The sequence below is a fragment of the Giraffa tippelskirchi genome, chromosome 11 (genome assembly GCF_054371585.1).
Source record: "Giraffa tippelskirchi isolate mGirTip1 chromosome 11, T2T-mGirTip1v1.2.pri, whole genome shotgun sequence".
Taxonomy (NCBI): domain Eukaryota; kingdom Metazoa; phylum Chordata; class Mammalia; order Artiodactyla; family Giraffidae; genus Giraffa; species Giraffa tippelskirchi.
In genome coordinates, this window is record NC_137285.1 from 1,823,115 (window position 1) to 1,839,369 (window position 16,255).

At 59.2% G+C, this 16,255-nt stretch overlaps 1 protein-coding gene across 1 annotated transcript; it reads right to left on the minus strand.

The window, feature by feature from the left end:
- Positions 1–8,915: 8,915 nt before the first annotated feature.
- On the minus strand, positions 8,916–16,255 carry SUSD2 (sushi domain containing 2). Its single transcript, XM_081542193.1, has 15 exons — positions 16,174–16,255; positions 14,282–14,489; positions 13,956–14,107; positions 13,310–13,477; positions 12,671–12,845; positions 12,348–12,549; positions 12,053–12,138; positions 11,614–11,882; positions 11,397–11,540; positions 11,142–11,300; positions 10,581–10,829; positions 10,197–10,469; positions 9,897–10,073; positions 9,637–9,742; positions 8,916–9,526 (listed from the first exon to the last, which is right to left on the minus strand). The coding sequence occupies exons 1-15, from the start codon at positions 16,253–16,255 to the stop codon at positions 9,502–9,504; spliced, it is 2,475 nt and encodes an 824-aa protein (XP_081398319.1). The 3' UTR covers positions 8,916–9,501.

The following is a 16,255-nucleotide window of genomic DNA, read 5'->3' on the forward strand; positions in this document are numbered from 1 at the left end:
CAACAGACTGAGGGACTCAGAAATGCTGCTCACCTGCCCGCAGGGCCTCCCAGTGGCACCCATGGTTCGTTGCCGTGTCCCTACACCCCGGACTCCCCCCTGCCATCCCTGGGGGCTCAGTTACCCACCGTGAGCTGGTGGGTTCCCTCCTCGCCCAGGCTCTAGCCCAGCTTTCTGGAACACCAGACTCAAATGCCCACCCACAGACCCACCCACCCCCTGAGCACTTGGGACCCTCAGGCACCTACCTCAGACTCCACACGCCAAAGCAGAAGCCAGCTCTAAGGCAGCTGAGCACTCTCTGGTGGCCTCCTTTCCCCGCTCTGAGACAGTCACCCAGGCCTCCCCTCCATCTGCGTGGCTTGGCCTTGGTTCCGTCTTTATCCCTCTCTCTGCCTTCTGGCTGCTGTCACCACCTCAGTCCACTCCCCACTCAAGACAGCCGTGACCCTTCAAACGCATACCTGATCCTGCAAGGAGGCCACATGGGGCCCTCCTTGGCCTCCGGGGCCCCTGGAGGAGACCAGTCCTCACGCCCTGCTCATCCCACCCTGGAAGGCTTGCTGGCCCCTGCCCATGTTCCTCGTGGACCACAAGCCACGCCAACCGAGGCGCGTTCCCAGCCCAGTTAGCGACTCGTAGAGCTTCTTTAAACATCTCGTTAAACAGAGGCAATCAAAGCCAAGACTGCAGTATCTTCAAAATAACATTCACATGTATACAGATCAGTCCCCTCAGAATATAGCGAGAGGTGAAAGAATTTGCCTGCCGGTGCAAGAGACGTGGGTTTGACTAGGAAGATCCCCTGGAGTAGGAAATGGCAACCCACTCCGGTATTCTTGCCTGGGAAATCCCACGGACAGAGGAGCCTGGCGGGACACAGTCCCTGGGGTCACAGAGGGTCGGACATGGCTGAGCACGCGTGCACGCTGGGCTCAGAGGAAAATTCATCGTCTTAGGCAGTTACATTAACGTGATCAAAACAAAGCATCTCACGTGAGATGGCGGTAAAGGAACAATCAGAGTAGTAGGGAAAGCAAGAGGAAGAATTTAGGGACAACTGAAGCGGAAATTGAGGATTTGAAGTCAGAACAGATCTTGGAAAAAATACACAGCTATTAGCTATCCAATCAGTAAAAATTAAGGAAGTGTAAATACGCAAAAAACGAAATGAGGATGGGGAAATAACCTAAGCTATAGAGGAATTTAAAACCGCTAGAAAAGATGACTCATTTTAATAAAAATAAATTTGGAAACTTGACAAAATAAACTTTCTAGAACAAATAGGATTACGGTACTTAACATGTACGAAAAACATCTCTGTTTATCAGAAATTCAGATTGAATTGGGCAGGCTTACGGGTCCCAGAAGGAGCAAAGACCTAGGTGGGTCAACAATCACACAGAAAGGCTGAGAACACTGCCGGCACAGTGGCCTACCTCAGACGCCCTTCTGGAAAGTTTCCCAGTGTCCTGCCATTAGGACCAGAGGCTTCTCCTGCCAATTGTGTTCGGGAAACTCAAGACAAAGTCCTCAAAAAACAAAAATATTCGCAAGGAGACTCCAAGCAACACATTCAAAAGGACAGCATGTCCCTGGTGGGCCCGACACCAGGACGGCTGGGAACGTCTGTGAGGGCCCGGACTCTCTCAGCGGAGGAGAAAAAGCAGAGTCGTCGCCACGGAGAGGCGTCTGACAGAAGTCAGCACTCACTCTGGATTAAAAAAAACAACCCGTGGACCTAACACCCAAACACCGAAAAAGACACACACGGGCGTTCCCTTCACGTGAATAAATAAAGCAACAGGAACGTCTGTTGGGCACTGACCACGGTTAGGGGCTACTCTATTGCTTTCCATGTATGAATCCGTGTAATTCTCCTGGATGAAAGGGGGCCACGATGACCCCCATCCTACAAGGAGAAAGTGTGCGCTCAGTCACGTCCGACCCTGTGCCGTCCCGTGGTCTGCAGCCCGCCAGGCTCCTCCGTCCGTGGGGTTCTCTGGGCAAGAACACTGGAGTGGGTGCCGTTTCCTCCTCCGGGGGATCTTCCCGACCCGGGGATCGAACCCACGTCTCCTGCATCTCCTGAAACCGGCAGGCGGATTCCTTACCCCTGAGCCACCTGGGAAGCCCACGTTGAGGACACTGAAATCCCAAAGCTCCTAGGGTCCTGGGGAGGAAGTCCCAGAGGTGGGACCTGGGGAGGCAGACAGAGTAAAGGAGCCTTGAGCCCCTCCCTCATACTACACACAGAAGTCAATTTGGGGTGCATCTTAAGCCTAAATGGGAAATCTAAAATAACTGTGGGGGTGAGGGGGGTGATGGACCTCAAGAGGAAGGGGACACATACAGAAACTTCTTATCGCTGATTCATGCTGTTGTATAGCAGAAACCGACACAAACTTGTAAAGCAATTAACCTCCAATGGAAAAGAGAAAGTTATAAAATAATTGCCTCAGCAACTGTTCCAGCAGCACTAATTATAAAGACCTTTATTTCCTCACTAAATTGCATCAGTGCTTTTGTGAAGCAAACAAACAAAAACTCAGGTAAACCAAGCCATCAGATTTTAAAACACATTGTAAACACACAGTAGGCAAAAACCCCAGAAATCCATCAACCACAAAGTCCACAAAGAAATGCAAATATATGTATATTTTCGTCTCTGCTAAAAGAGCACTTCAAAGCAGTGGGGGAAAGTAGAATTGTTAACAATCAGTATCAGAACAAGTGGGGAGCCACCTGGGAAAACAGTAAAGCGGGACCCCTGCTCTTTTTATTTACACCAAATTAAATTCCAGCTGGACCAAGATTTAAGAATAAACCCATTTAAAAATGAAACTGAAAAGAAAAGAAAAAAAAACGAAACCAAAATTAAAAATTTTCATTAAAAATGAAACAACCCCCCAAAACACCATACAGATATCGTAAGAAAATGGGAGAATGTTCTATTTATGATCTTTGAGTAGGGAAGTCCCTTACTGGGCATGACATGAAATCAAGAAGCCATGTTTTGTTTTGTTTTTTTTAAAAAGGATGCTGGGGAGATCGGGATGGACATGTACACACTGTTATATTTGAAATGGACCAGAAAGGACCTGCTGCACAGCACATAGAACTGTGCTCAACAGCATGTGGCAGCCTGGGTGGGAGGGGAATTTGGGGGCAGAATGTATATATATGTGTGTGTGTGTGTGGCTGAGTCCCTTCACTGTTCACCTAAAACTGTCACAACAGTAACTGGCTATACCCCAACACAAAATAAAAAGGTTTTTTTTTTTTTTAAAAAAAGAAAGGGTAAACTAGGACTTTCCTGGTGGTCCAGTGGTTAGGACTCTGACCTTCTAATGCAGGGGGTGGGGTTTGATCCCAGGTCAGGAAACTAAGACCCCACACGCTGAGCAGCATGGCCAAAACTGTGTTCAAAAGAGAATAGATTTGAACACATGGAAATTTAAAATTTTGATGTGGAAAATATTTTAAAAGACCAATGACAACCTTGGGGAAAGATAGTTTCAATACATAACATGATCTGAGTCTGGTTTCTTTAATATTTAAGTCCTTAAATATTTAATAGCAAAGACCAAGAACCCATTAGAAAGATGCACAAGGATGTGAGTCATGAGACCCTGGGAAAGAATTGCAAATGGTTATTTCAATGTATACAGTTGTTCAACCTCACTGATAAATGTGCCAATTAAAACAATGAGATCCCACAAAGCAAACAACTCCAGCCCAAAGGCTTTGTCTCTGAATGCTTCCAAACACTGATAGAAGGCAAAAAAAACCCAGTCTTACACAAACTTCCCCAGAACAGAGAAAATGTTGCCCAACTTTTAATGAGGCCAGCAGAATCCTGAGAACAAAACCTGACGAGGATGTATCATGAAGGAAAAGGACAGGGTGATTTCATTCAGGCACAGAGATGAAAAATTCCTAGTGATATACGAATTCATCACTATCAGTTTGGGTTTACTCTGGGAATGCACGATCGGTCGAACGTTACAAAATCAAGCAATTCTCGGAACTCCCTGGTCCCAGTGGTTAGGACCGCCAAGCGCCCGAGTTCAATCCCTGGCCTGGGAACTAAGATCCCACAAACCCAGCAATGCAGCCAAACAAACAAAAACAAACACTCAAGCGATGCAATTCCCTGTGTTAACGCACTAACAGAATAAAGAGAGAAAAACCATCCGCCCTCTGCACAAATGTAGAAAAGCATCTGATAACACCTGCCCACTTCCACTGACGACAAAAACTCGCAGGAACTAGGAACAGAAGGAAGCTTCCTGAATCTGTTAAGTGGCGGCTACGAAGCCCTACTGGAAACGCCACGCTTCACGGAGAGATGTGACAGCCTTCCTTTTGAGATGGAGGCCAATTCCCTTTGAGAAGGACCCACGCATTTGCTGGCTTTCGTTGTTTCCTTCCCACACCGAAAGAGAAGTCCTTGCCCAGGCAATCAGGTGAGAAAAACAAACAAAAGGTATAAGAATTGGAAAGGAGGACACAAAACTGTCCATATGTGTAGATACTTAACAGGGAAACTGATAGAAACCTCAGTGATGTGAACAAGATCACTGGAATCAAGGAAAATAGGCAAAAATCAATGCTATCTCTATACACCCGTCACAAACAGAAAACATTTCTTTTTGGACTGAAATCACTTATGATAGCATTTTAAAAATCCAAGCCTAGAAGTAAAACAAAGAGGTATTCAATACCTCTGCGTTGAACAACGCTGCAAACTATAACTGAAGGATTTGAAGAAGACTTGACTAAACGGAAGGTTATACTATGTTTACGGACTAGAAGAGTTAGGACGGTGAAGAGATCAATTCTCCCCATATCCATCCATAAATCCGATGCAGTTCTAGTAACAATCCTCACCTTTTTTTTTTTGGTCTGTTTGTGGGTTGTGTGTGTGTGTGTTAAATTGGTAAGCTGATCTTAAAATTCACGTGGAAACGCCAAGGACTAGGGCAAGCCCAGGCAGTCTTAAGTGAAAGTGAAAGTCACTCAGTCATGTCCAACTCTTTGTGACCCCCTGGACTATTTAGTCCATGGAATTCTCCAGGTCAGAATATGGGAGTGGGTAGTCTTTCCCTTCTCCAGGGGATCTTCCCAACCCAGAGATCAAACCCAGGTCTCCCACATTGCAGGCAGTCTTGCTGCTGCTGCTACTAAGTCGCTTCAGTCGTGTCCGACTCTGTGTAACCCCATGGACTGTAGCCTACCAGGCTCCTCCATCCATGGGGTTTTCCAGGCAAGAGTACTGGAGTGGGGTGCCATTGCCTCCTCCGAGCAGGCAGTCTTAGGGAAGAGCATAACAGAGGACTCACATTACCAGATGTCGGGGGCAAGCTACGGTAATTAAGGCGATCTGGTGCCGGTACAGGAGTCACCCGACCTCTGACAGAGGAGACACGGCAGTGCAATGGGGAAGGGACTGTGTTTCAAAAGACAGCGCCAAGTCCATCAGACATCCACGTGAAACGTGCATGCTGACCTACCTCATACAGTGCACAGACATCACTCCAGATGGATCTCATCATAAAACAGGACACAATCACGCCTTTATAGGGAACCACAGAGCGGCTCGGCAACTTTGGAGAAGGCAGACAGGACGCAAAAAGTACCAAATGTGAAAGAAAAAACCCTGATGAACTTACAAAGAACGGCAGCATTGTGAAGAAACAAAATACTGAGCCCGGCTCAAGGCCCACCCCCTGGGGACTGAGTGTTAAGGAAAGTCTTCTGTTTGAGTTTTAAGATTTTTAATTGTAGTAAAATACAAGTGGGACTTCCCTGGTGGCTCAGCGGTAAAGAATCTGCCTGCCAATGCAGGAGACACAGGTTTCCATCCCTGGGTCGGGGAAGACCCCCTGGAGGAGGAAATGGCACCCACTCCAGTATTCTCACCTGGAGAACCCTGTGGACAGAGGAGCCTGGTGGGCTACAGTCCATGGGGTCACAAAGAGTCGGACGTGACTTAGCAACTAAACGGCAGCAGCAAAATACAAATGACATAAAATTTACCATCTTAACCGTTTCTAAGGGTCCAGCTCAGTGGCACTGAGTACATTCACCCGGTTGCACAACCATCACCACCCATCTCGACACTTTTGCTCTTCCCAAACTGAAACCCTCCAGCTCTGGGGAGTCCCCTGGTGGTCTAGCGGTTAGGATGGGGAACGGGTCGGGGAACTGGCCAAAAACAACAGCTCCCTATTTCCTCTCCCCAGCCCCTGGCGATCTCTATTCCACCCTCTGTCTACGAATTTGCCCTGGTGCCCTCATGTGCGTGGAATCATGCGGTAGTTGTTCTTTTGTGTCTGGCTACTTCATCAGCACAGTGACCTGGAGGTCCGTCCATGATGTAGCAGATAGATGCCAGAGTTTCCTTCCTTTTTATGACCCAACAGTGTCCCGTTGTGTACAGACACGCCACATCTGTTCTTCCCTCCATCTGCTGAGGGACCCTTAAGTTGCCTCTACCCGTTGGCTGTCGTGAATAACTCTGCTGCTATGAACACTGGAGGATCCATCTGAATGTTTTAAAACCTTGTGCGCACAGTTATTTGTTTGTCTTCAACACTGGTGACAAACGTAAGGTCATCTTTTTCGCATTTCTGGGCCTGGTGCATAGTTCACGGGACCAACTGTTGCAACACACAGACCCAAAAAGTGCCATGGCTTACTCACAGGGAAGTTTAATTTTTGTTCCCAAAGCAGGACTGGATGCATTGAACAGGTAGGGTCAGGGGCCCCTTCCACATGCTGGGCACCCAGGCTGGCACGGCTTCCAGTCCGTGGGAGCAGAGGGAAGGGCGGGTGGAGGGGGTTGCCTGTGGAGGCATTAAGGACCAGCCTGAAAAGTTCCCCACCCGCTTCTGCTGGCAGGCAGTGACATGACTGTGCCAGGGGCACGGGGCGCTGGAGGTTGCTGAGCCCCTACTCAGATAAATGGCTTCCATCCTCTGCCTGGAGGCAGACTCCCCCAGGAAGCGCTGCCCGCTTCCACAGTGTAAGGCCTGGTCCCCCTTTCCTCCCGAGCAGTACAGACCACGGGGACGGGGTCTCCCAGCCAGGGCCTGGCTCAGGGCGGGCACTGGGTCACCTGGGGCTCTGTGGGAAGCAGCCTGGCTGAGGGGTCCCTCTCCCGACATCAGCCGCTTCGCTTCCCTCCATCCAGCCACAGGAGACCCAAGGGGGAGGCTGGAGGGGATGTGAGCGCTCCATCCTCGGGAGGCTGGGGGTGTCAGGGGTCTTTGCCGCTGAGGCCCAGACATCCACGTGGCTCCGCGGCCTCCTCCCCTCCCCCCTGCATGGTGTCCCTCACCCAGGGTGCCTCTTACCGGACTCCCCGGCTCTCCCATCACCTGTAAGAGCAAGCCCCCTGCATTACTGCCCCCCAGACCCCAAGCAGGGACAGCGGACTGGGCTCTGGGGCTGTCGTCCACTGGGGCTACGGTTTGGGGAGGACACCTCTCTGAGGCCAGGGTCCCCACTGCTGATGTTTCCAGGGGCTCTGTGCCCAGCCCTGGGACCCTGCAGCCTCACACAGGCCTGGCTGTACCCCCAGACTCCCTTGGGGCCCCTGGGGAAACCTCTGCCAGGTGTTGGGGCTTCCCAGCCTGGTCGGCCCCTGGCACTGGGAAAGCCCGATGTCTGGGGCCAGGGCCACAATGGATCCGTTCTCCTGCCCCGGGTGGGGGTGGGGGGGCGGCTTCAGGGCCCAGAGGGACAAGGGTGGGGTGGGGAGCCAGGAAGACCTCAGCGGCCACCCCCACGTTGCTCACCCACAAGTGCCCAGCCTGGCCCTACCAGGAAGGCGCAGGGCTTGGGCTGGTGGGAGGCCAGCCCTGCCTGACCTCATCTCCAGTGAGGAAAGTACCTGCCCAGGGGCCAAGGGGTGGGCACTCAGCCCCCCTGTCCTGAGCTGGAAGCCCAGAGGTGGGGAGGTGCCCGGTGGGGTCTGGAAGGACACGCACTGACTGGGCACCACCCCTGGGACCCTCCCAACCCACCTTTGCTCTGTTCCCTCAAACGTGCCCCACTGTGCACACCCTAGGACTCCCGGTAGGGGGGATCTGCTGCCTGGCCCCCTCCCTGCCCGGGCCTCTCTGCCCAGGACCCTCTGCCAAAGGCAAGGCTGAGGAGGTAGGTAGGTCAGGGCCTGCTGGACCTTGGGTAACTTGAACAGCTTCCGAGACTGGTGACTCGAGGCGCCCCCCACCCCAGGTGGGCCTGCACAAACCTTGGCTGGGGCGGTGACCACAAGCTCGCTGGTGCACTCGCCTGGCCCTCCCTGGAGCCCCATAGCGGCCACCTCCGCGATTCTTACCCTCTGCTGCCCCCACGTGGCCACTCAAGGCACGGCCGTGAGAAGGCTCCGCTCAGGGCCCCCACCCAGAGCCCCAGGTCTCCAGGCTGCTCCCTGCCCCTCGCTCCTCTCAGGCAGAGCCGCCAGCCCCAGGCAGCAGGCACCCACCTCCAACTCACAAGCCCAGGCGCTTCCCCTTCTGAGACCTCTGATGGAAACCCGGCACCATCCTACCCAGGCCCCCCAGAGCTCCCACTGAGCATCTGCACGAGAGGCCTGGGCCCTGTACACTCGCGTCCGGACAGTCCTGGGCAAAGGGCCCAGGGGCCTGGACCAGTTGGGCATGGCGCTACCACACTGCCTCTGGGGCTGGGCCAGAGCTGGTTGCCCAGCACAGCACCCCATGAACCCTTCCGCTCCCACGACGCGGTCACTGTTCCAGATCCCACTTTACAGGTGGCGGGTCGGAGACTGGGGACAGGCCAGCCACGAAGGCCTCAGACCCAGGTCACTGGGTGCCGTGCACCGCCCAGGGCGGCCACGGGGCCCCCGGGAACTAGGCACAGCATGAGCATCGGACACCAGGGAGGGGCACCAAAGGCTTGTTTTCTGCCCCCACACGCAAGGAGTCTGTCAGAAGACTTTCCAGAAGACAGAACTACAAGCCTGGAGGTTAGAAGGGCACTCTCCACACCCAAGGCTGGACCCACCCACAGTCTCGGGCAGCCAGGCCCAGGGCCTGGGAATCTCAGCAGCTCAGCCCTGGGGCTCCCTGCCGGGTCACCAGGACTCACACTGGGGATCAGGGGCACAGGCACGGGATCTGAGATACTGGCCTTTGCACACATCAGGTGCTGGAATGTCAGGGCTCGGGAGACAGGCCTCAGGATTCAAGGGTACGGAGCCCCCGGCCTGGAGAACCAGAGTTTGGGGTATGCAGGGCACAGAGCCACAGGAGCTCCACAGTTACAGTTCGGGGTTTGGGTCTTCGGTGACAGAGCAGGGGACTCGGCTTGAAAAGCTCAGGTACCAGATGTCCGGGTTCCAGGTGTCTGGCGCTAGGAATCCGAGTATTCAAGTACTGGGGTGCAGGCTCTTGGAAGTTCGGGAGGCTGTGCTTTGGCCTCGGGGAGGCCCCATGCGTCTTGTGCTGCCGGCCACGCGTGCTTCGCTCAGGGTTGTGAACCCCAGACGGCCCTGCAACAGAGTCGCGGTCTAGCGCAGGCACGGTGGTCCCACGCGCACCCCGGGCGGGCCCAGGAGAACCGAGGAGGAGTGGACCGGGGCCTGGGCGAGAGGGGTCTCACGTGTTGCTCTTCCTGCGGCGTAGGAGGAGCCAGTAGCCGAGCCCAACCAGGGCCACCAGCCCCAGGCCTCCAAAGATGATGCCCAGCAGCACTGCGTAGCTCCGTCCTGGAGAGGTGGCGCGCTGTGAGTGCGCCCAGCAACCAGGTGCAGGCGTGCGCGCACGCGCGTGTGGGGCGGGCGCGTGGGCGGGGCAAGGCAGTGTGTGCGTGGGAGGGCCAGGGCTGGTGGGCGGGGCTTCTGGTGGGCGGGGCGTTCTCACCTGGCTGGCACGTGGGGGTGGGCCAGGACCAGGTGCCATCAGCCTGGCAGGTGCTGGCCTCCGCCCCAGCCAGGCTGTAGCCGTTGTTGCAGCGGAAGCGGACAGTGGAGCCCACCAGGTACCTCTCGCCCTGCTTGTGTCCGTTGGCAGGCGGGGCCAGCCAGCCGCAGGACACCACTGGGGTAGGAGTGGGACACAGACCACGGACCTGAGCTCGCCGCCCGCTGTCACCAGCCTGGGGGGCCGGTCCCAGCGCCAGGGACCTCCCCCTCGCCCGTCCCCCCTCCCCGTCACCCTCACCGGGCTGCAGGCTCTGCACGCGGAGCAGGTGCTGCATATGGGCCACTCGCGAGGCGTTGCCCACGCTCAGGCTCCCGGTGGCTGCCACGTCGAATTTGCAGAAACTGTCGTCCCCACACAGGTCAGCTGCCGCACTCGCCTGGCTGGGGCTCGCGGAGGTTTCCTCGGGGAAGAGAGGCAGGAAAGTGGGGTCATGCTTGGGCCGTTCCTTGAAGTTTTCCACCAGGAACTTGGAGTCATAGGTGAGCAGGGAGGAGGCGTTCTGCACGGCCCCTGGGAAGACAGCAGCAGACCTGGCGGGTGGGAGGGTCTGAGGGCTTCCCCCACCTCCACCGAGCCCTCCCCAGGGCCGTGTCCCCTCCCCTCCTGCCTGTGGTCTCTTACAGTCAGCCCCGAACTGGAACAGTTCTCGAGAACTGGCGCTGGGCGGCAGGACCTCCCCACTGCGCAGGGTGAAGTCGTCGGCCGGGTTGTCGTTGAGCGTCCCGAGGAGGCCCCGCGTGTGGGTCAGGAACTTCTCGGGCAGCAGGACCGCCACACTCAGGAATGGCCCTTGGACGCTGATCTCCAGGCCGGCCTCTGAAGCCAGCATGATTGATACTCTGTCCCCCGCGGCTACCGAAAGGAACATGCCTGGGCACACATGGAGGTGGGGTCAGGGTCGCCTCTCTGGGAGCTGTGCTGTGACCCCACAGCCCTGGGATGCGTGGGCTACCACCATGGACTTCAGGGCCAGGAAGACGTCCCCAGGGCCCAGCCTGCCTTGACACTCCCCCACCCTGGGCGGCGGGTCTGAGTGCCCAGGCCCTGAAGGGAGCTCCCACTCCAGGGTCCTGTCAGCAGGGGGGGAGGACTGGCTGTCGGCCCTCACACCCTGACTCCACCCCGTGACCCCCCTTCTCTTCCTGCCAGGACCCCAGATGGGGCCCCCACTGTCCCACTTACCCTTCAGGTCCATCCAGCGCTGCTCCGCGAAGCTGAGCACCTCCTGGTTCAGCAGCACCTGCAGGACCCTGGCCCCCTCCCCCAGCCGGACCTCCACCACGTCTGAGTTGGCCTCCTGGACGGCCACCGCAGTCAGCCCCGTGCCTCGGTCCTGAGAGCCTGGGAGGATGGGTGCAAAATGGGGTCGACCGGGCTCAGCCTCCCCCTCCCCAGGGATGACCTGAGCCACCCAGAGCCCCCGGGGCCCGGCCTCACCCTCGGGTGTCATCCTGGTCTGGGTCCGCGCCTGCACCCGCAGGTCGGTCAGCGCCGCCTCCAGCAGCACGTACTCGCCACGTCCATTGAATGTGAAGTTGGTGCCGTCGAAAGTGACGAAGTGTGGGTCCCCGAAAGCGGAGGCTGGGGAGATCAGAAGGTGAGGCGGGTTGTCCTGACTCCGCCCTGGCCAGCACCCGCCCAGCCCAGCACCCACCCAGGCGCGGGGGCCGGTAGCTGCGGCAGTCGCTGGAGGGCCGTCTGTTCATGTAGCGGAAGCACTCAGGTGCCCAGAGGCAGCAGTGGTAGAAGCTAATGACGTCGTAGATCCAGTGGGAGAGGCCGGGCACACGGGGCGGCACGCGGTAGGGGGGTGAGCCCCAGTCGTGGCCGCGGTCTGGGGTGCTGCCCCCGGTGGAGTCAGCTGTCAGGAGCTGCGTGCCGTCCGCCGTGTAGCAGCACTGCTGGCCAGAGTCGTACTGGGGGCTACCGGCACAGACAGGGTCAGAGCGGCCCTGGGGTCCGGCCCCGCCCCTCCCCTCCCAGCCCCGCCCCTCCCCTCCCAGCCCCGCCCCTCCCCGCCCCTCCCAGCCCCGCCCCTCCCCTCCCAGCCCCGCCCCTCCCCTCCCAGCCCCGCCCCTCCGTCTCGGGCTCACCTGGCTTGCACGGAGCGCACGCAGTGCACAGCGCCTGGGTGGTAGGTGCACACGCTGCCCTGCTCCAGGTCACAGCCGTAGTCCGTCTGCAGAGGGGCTGGCGGCTGTCACCGGCAGGGGCTCGGGGCTCTGCCGTCCCCCACCCCTCCCGGGCCTCAGACCCCCAGCCTCCCCTCCCAGGCCTCCGCCTCCCCTCCCTGTGCTCCCTGCGCAGCACGGCCCTTGCTGGTGGGGGCAGCCGGCCCTAGCCTGCCCCTCGCCCACTCCCGGTCCCTGTCTGGGGCAGGGGGCTCACGTGGAAGCGGCCGGAGTCAGCCCGGGCCTGGGCTAGGGTGCAGGGGCAGTCGGGCAGCTCCTGCAGGAATGTGGGCAGCTGGTCCTCCAGCTCCTCCCAGGCCAGGCACTGGTTTCGGGCCCAGGCCACAGGGTCCATCCGGAAGTCATCACCCAGGTGCCAGGCCAGCGCGTGCTCGTGGCTCCAGAGCGCTTGCACATCCCTGTGGGGCACGCACGCATGCTCGGGGCCACCCTCCCTGCCCCTGGCCTTGGCCCCCCTCCTGTCCACTGTAGGGCCACAGACAGACAGGCCCCGGGTTCGTCCTCCGCGGCGGTCCTTACTGCTCCCCTGCGCGGTGTCTGCTGTCCACGATGCGGAGGGAACCCACTTCCCACCTCTGGAAGTTCTGAGGGGCAGGTTTCGGTGTGAAGGTGAAGGAACCGGAGTTGTGGATGTTGGTAGCCAAGGAATACAGGTACGACCATGCTGCTGCCCACTGCTGGGAATACGGCTTCCCTGCAGGGGGCGGAGAAGGCCTCGTCAGCCCCAGGGCCTGACCCAGGACCCCTGGGGACACAGGTGGGGGTGGGCGCCACCCCAGTAGGTGGACAGCAGTATGGAGAGATGGCCCCCATACGAGGGCCCGCCCTGCTCGGGGAGGGAGCCAGGCCCAGGCCCGCTGGCCCTCCAGGGGCTCCGAGAGGATGGGGTGGAGCATGTCTTTTCTATTTCCAGGACAAGCTGTGTATCCAGGAGCTGCGAACATCTGCACGTCCTCCAGACCTGGCACCCAAGTACCCCCCCAACCCCCGCCTCCCTATGCAGCTCGAGCCAGTTTCCTGCTGACATCTTCCGGCTCGAAATCCCCGGCTGGATTCCCCCCAACCTGGAATCCCCTTTCTCCCATCTCCGCTAGCTCCAGGCTCCCGGTGGGGGTCAGGGGCTCGACCCCTGCGGTGGAGGGCCCCTGCCAGCCTCACCCGTCTCCTCATAGCCCCACAGCTCGATGGTGACGGCGTCCGACGGCAGGGCTGAGCTGTTCCAGGTCAGGGTGAGGTTACCCTGGGTGCCAGCGGTGCCGTAGTACTGCCAGCGGGTCTCGTTCACCAGCTGGCTCTTCTCGGAGTCTGACACTTTGCTGGGGTGCACTGGGCAGGGGGCGGGGAGGTGAGGGGTGAGGGAAGGCCCGGGGCCCAGGGGGTCCGGGGCTCTTTGAGCTGTGGGGACCTCCCAAGGCAGTCCCTCGGGAGCCACGGTGCCCTTGCAGTAGGAAAGTTCAGGGGCTGGGAGAGGAGAGGCCCTGATCTTTGCCCCCCCCAGGCTGGCTCCTCCCTTCCCCTGGCCAGAGCCAACACCCCCCCAAGCCCTCCTCCCTCTGGGCTGGAACCCCCACGTGGATGCCAGTGGGTGGAGAAAGGAGTTTGGGAGCCCACACCTGGGGCAGGCCTCCAGAGTGACTGGTTCGACCAGATTATCACAGAGTCCCTGTGAGGGCACCAGCCCGGGAGGGTGCGGCCCCGTGCCCTCCTCCCCTGCCATCCGGTCGTCAGCATAGGGGGTCGTCAGCATAGGGGGTCGTCAGCATAGGGGGTCGTCAGCATAGGGGGTCGTCAGCATAGGGCTCACCGGAGAGCCAGGTGCCTGAGCGCGGGAAGGAGCGGCCGTTGTCCATGGAGAGCGTGAACGGGATGCGGCCGGACTCGTAGAGCAGGGGCGACACGCAGTGCACCCGGCCAGAGGTGTCCACGTAGCCGCGGGTCTGGATGCTCTCCTTAAAGCTGCGAGGGGCGGCGGGGGTGGACAGGCTGGGCTGGCGGGGGCCAACCTCTCCGAGGCTCCCAGGCTCCTCCCAGGGGACCCATCAGGCCAGCAGCCCCTGCCCTCGGTCCTGGGACCCCACCCAGCCCGCCAGGGGGTCTGGGCCCCAGCATGCCCCCTCGGGAGCCTCCCACCTGCAGATCACGCTGTCAGCGGGGTTGGACCAGTTGAGATGCTGGACCACAAAATCCTTGCCCCCCATCATGGAGCCCGAGTAGGGCGAGATCTCCAGGCAGAAATCCCGGATGTCCGCGCAGCAGCTGGCCAGGCCGAAGCAGGTCGGGTGGCAGGAACATGGCCCGCTCTGGTCTCCGCAGCGCTGGGAGCAGCTCCCTTGGGCGCCTGGAGGAGAGGGCGTGGAGGGCCACATCACGCAGGGCGCCTGACTTGCTTTCCCCGGGAGCCCCTTACAAGCAGCCCCAGGAGAAAGCTGGCCGAGAATGGCGCTGACCACGACGGGGACACAGTGGAAACCCGCAGGGCTCGGAGTCGGGGGTGGGGGTGGTGGCAGTTAATTCTTAGTCCGTGGGCCTGAATGACTCGCTGGGGTAGGGGGAGGTCTGGGGACACGTGAAGTCGCTCAGTCGTGTCCGACTCTCAGCGACCCCATGGGCTGCAGCCCACCAGGCTCCTCCGTCCATGGGGTTTTCCAGGCAAGTGTACTGGAGTGGGCTGCCATTGCCTTCTCCCCCTCCCTCCCCGGGAAGACTGACTCTCAGCAACCAAGTCGGTGTGCTCGATGGCCATGCGTGCCTGACCTCCCCCTCACGTGGGCCGGGGAGCTGTCCTTTCCACTCCCTAAAACATCAGTGGACCGGCAGCCTGCAGAAAGACGCCCCTGGCTCGCCCAGCCTGGGGTCTGGGGATGTGGCTGCCTTGGAGGCCCACTAGGGGCTGGTGCCGGGTTAAACTTGTCCCATCTCACTCCTGGGCATTGCGGGCTCGCCCACCACGGGTTATGGCCCTGAAGGGGGCCCGCCCCACCCTCGGGGGAGAAGGCGAGGGGTGCTCCCCTCCTTTTAGGGGACAGTTCCGGCAGAGGACTCAGCCAGGCCAGGAGAGGAGAGAGGGCAGTTTGGTGTGGGGCTGTGGGGAGCCGTCCCACTGGGGCTGGCCTGGCCACGGGAGTTGGAGGGTGGATATCGGGGGATGGTGCAGGCCTCTGTCCCATCTGGCCCGTCCCAGCCGCCTCTCCCCTCCCCCGGGGGCTGGTCAAGGGCCAAGCCTGGGCCTGAGCCATCACTGCGGCCCTGCCTCACGCAGTGCAGGGCCTGGCACTCAGGAGCGTCAATAAATATTTATTGACCGAGGCTGTGATGGCCTGAGGGGTGGGGCAGGAGGCTGAGTGAAACCCTAAGGAAGATAAGCAGCAGGGGGATGTCAGCGCTTCCTGGGATGGGAAGCTGGCCGGGAGGGGGCTGGGGAACGGGTGAAAACCCGCCTGGCCTGGCCCGGCGGGGGTCAGGGGCCTGGCTCCGGAGCGCAGGGCCTTTCCCAGGACTTTCTCCGGCTCAGCCCACCCTGAGAGGGACCCACTGTCCTGCCTCCGGCTGGCCAGGGGGCCCAGTGGGGCTGGGGGCTCCTCCATCGGGGCCCGGGTCGCAGTCCAAGGCCTTGGCTGTGCTCACCCTCCCCAGCTCCCTCCCTCCCGGCCCACGACCGCCTTCCAGCTCCCAGCTAGCTTAGAGTGGGCACAGCCCAGACCACCACCACCCCCAATCCCCACCAGCAGTCCCTTGGCTCTGGGCTCCCCAGAATTTCTTCTTAGCACCCCCCAGGCTGGACATGAATCTGAGCAAACTCCAGGAGATGCTGAAGGACAGGGAACCCTGGCATGGTGCCGTGCATGGGGTCGCAAAGAGTCGGACACGACTGAGCAACTGAATGGCATCAGCCCCCAGCGTGGTCACAGCCGGCCAGACGGATGGACACGAGTCTGCGCCCAGGGAGGCTCTGCGCTGGGTCTGACTGCAGCGGGCAGATGGACAGACAGGAGGACGGACGGAAGGGCAGGGCGGGGGCATACCTGCTGCAGGCCGCAGGCCCGGGCCGGGGACAGTTGCCAGCAGCAGCAGCAGCAGGGCCCAGGGCAGCAGGGACGGCTTCAT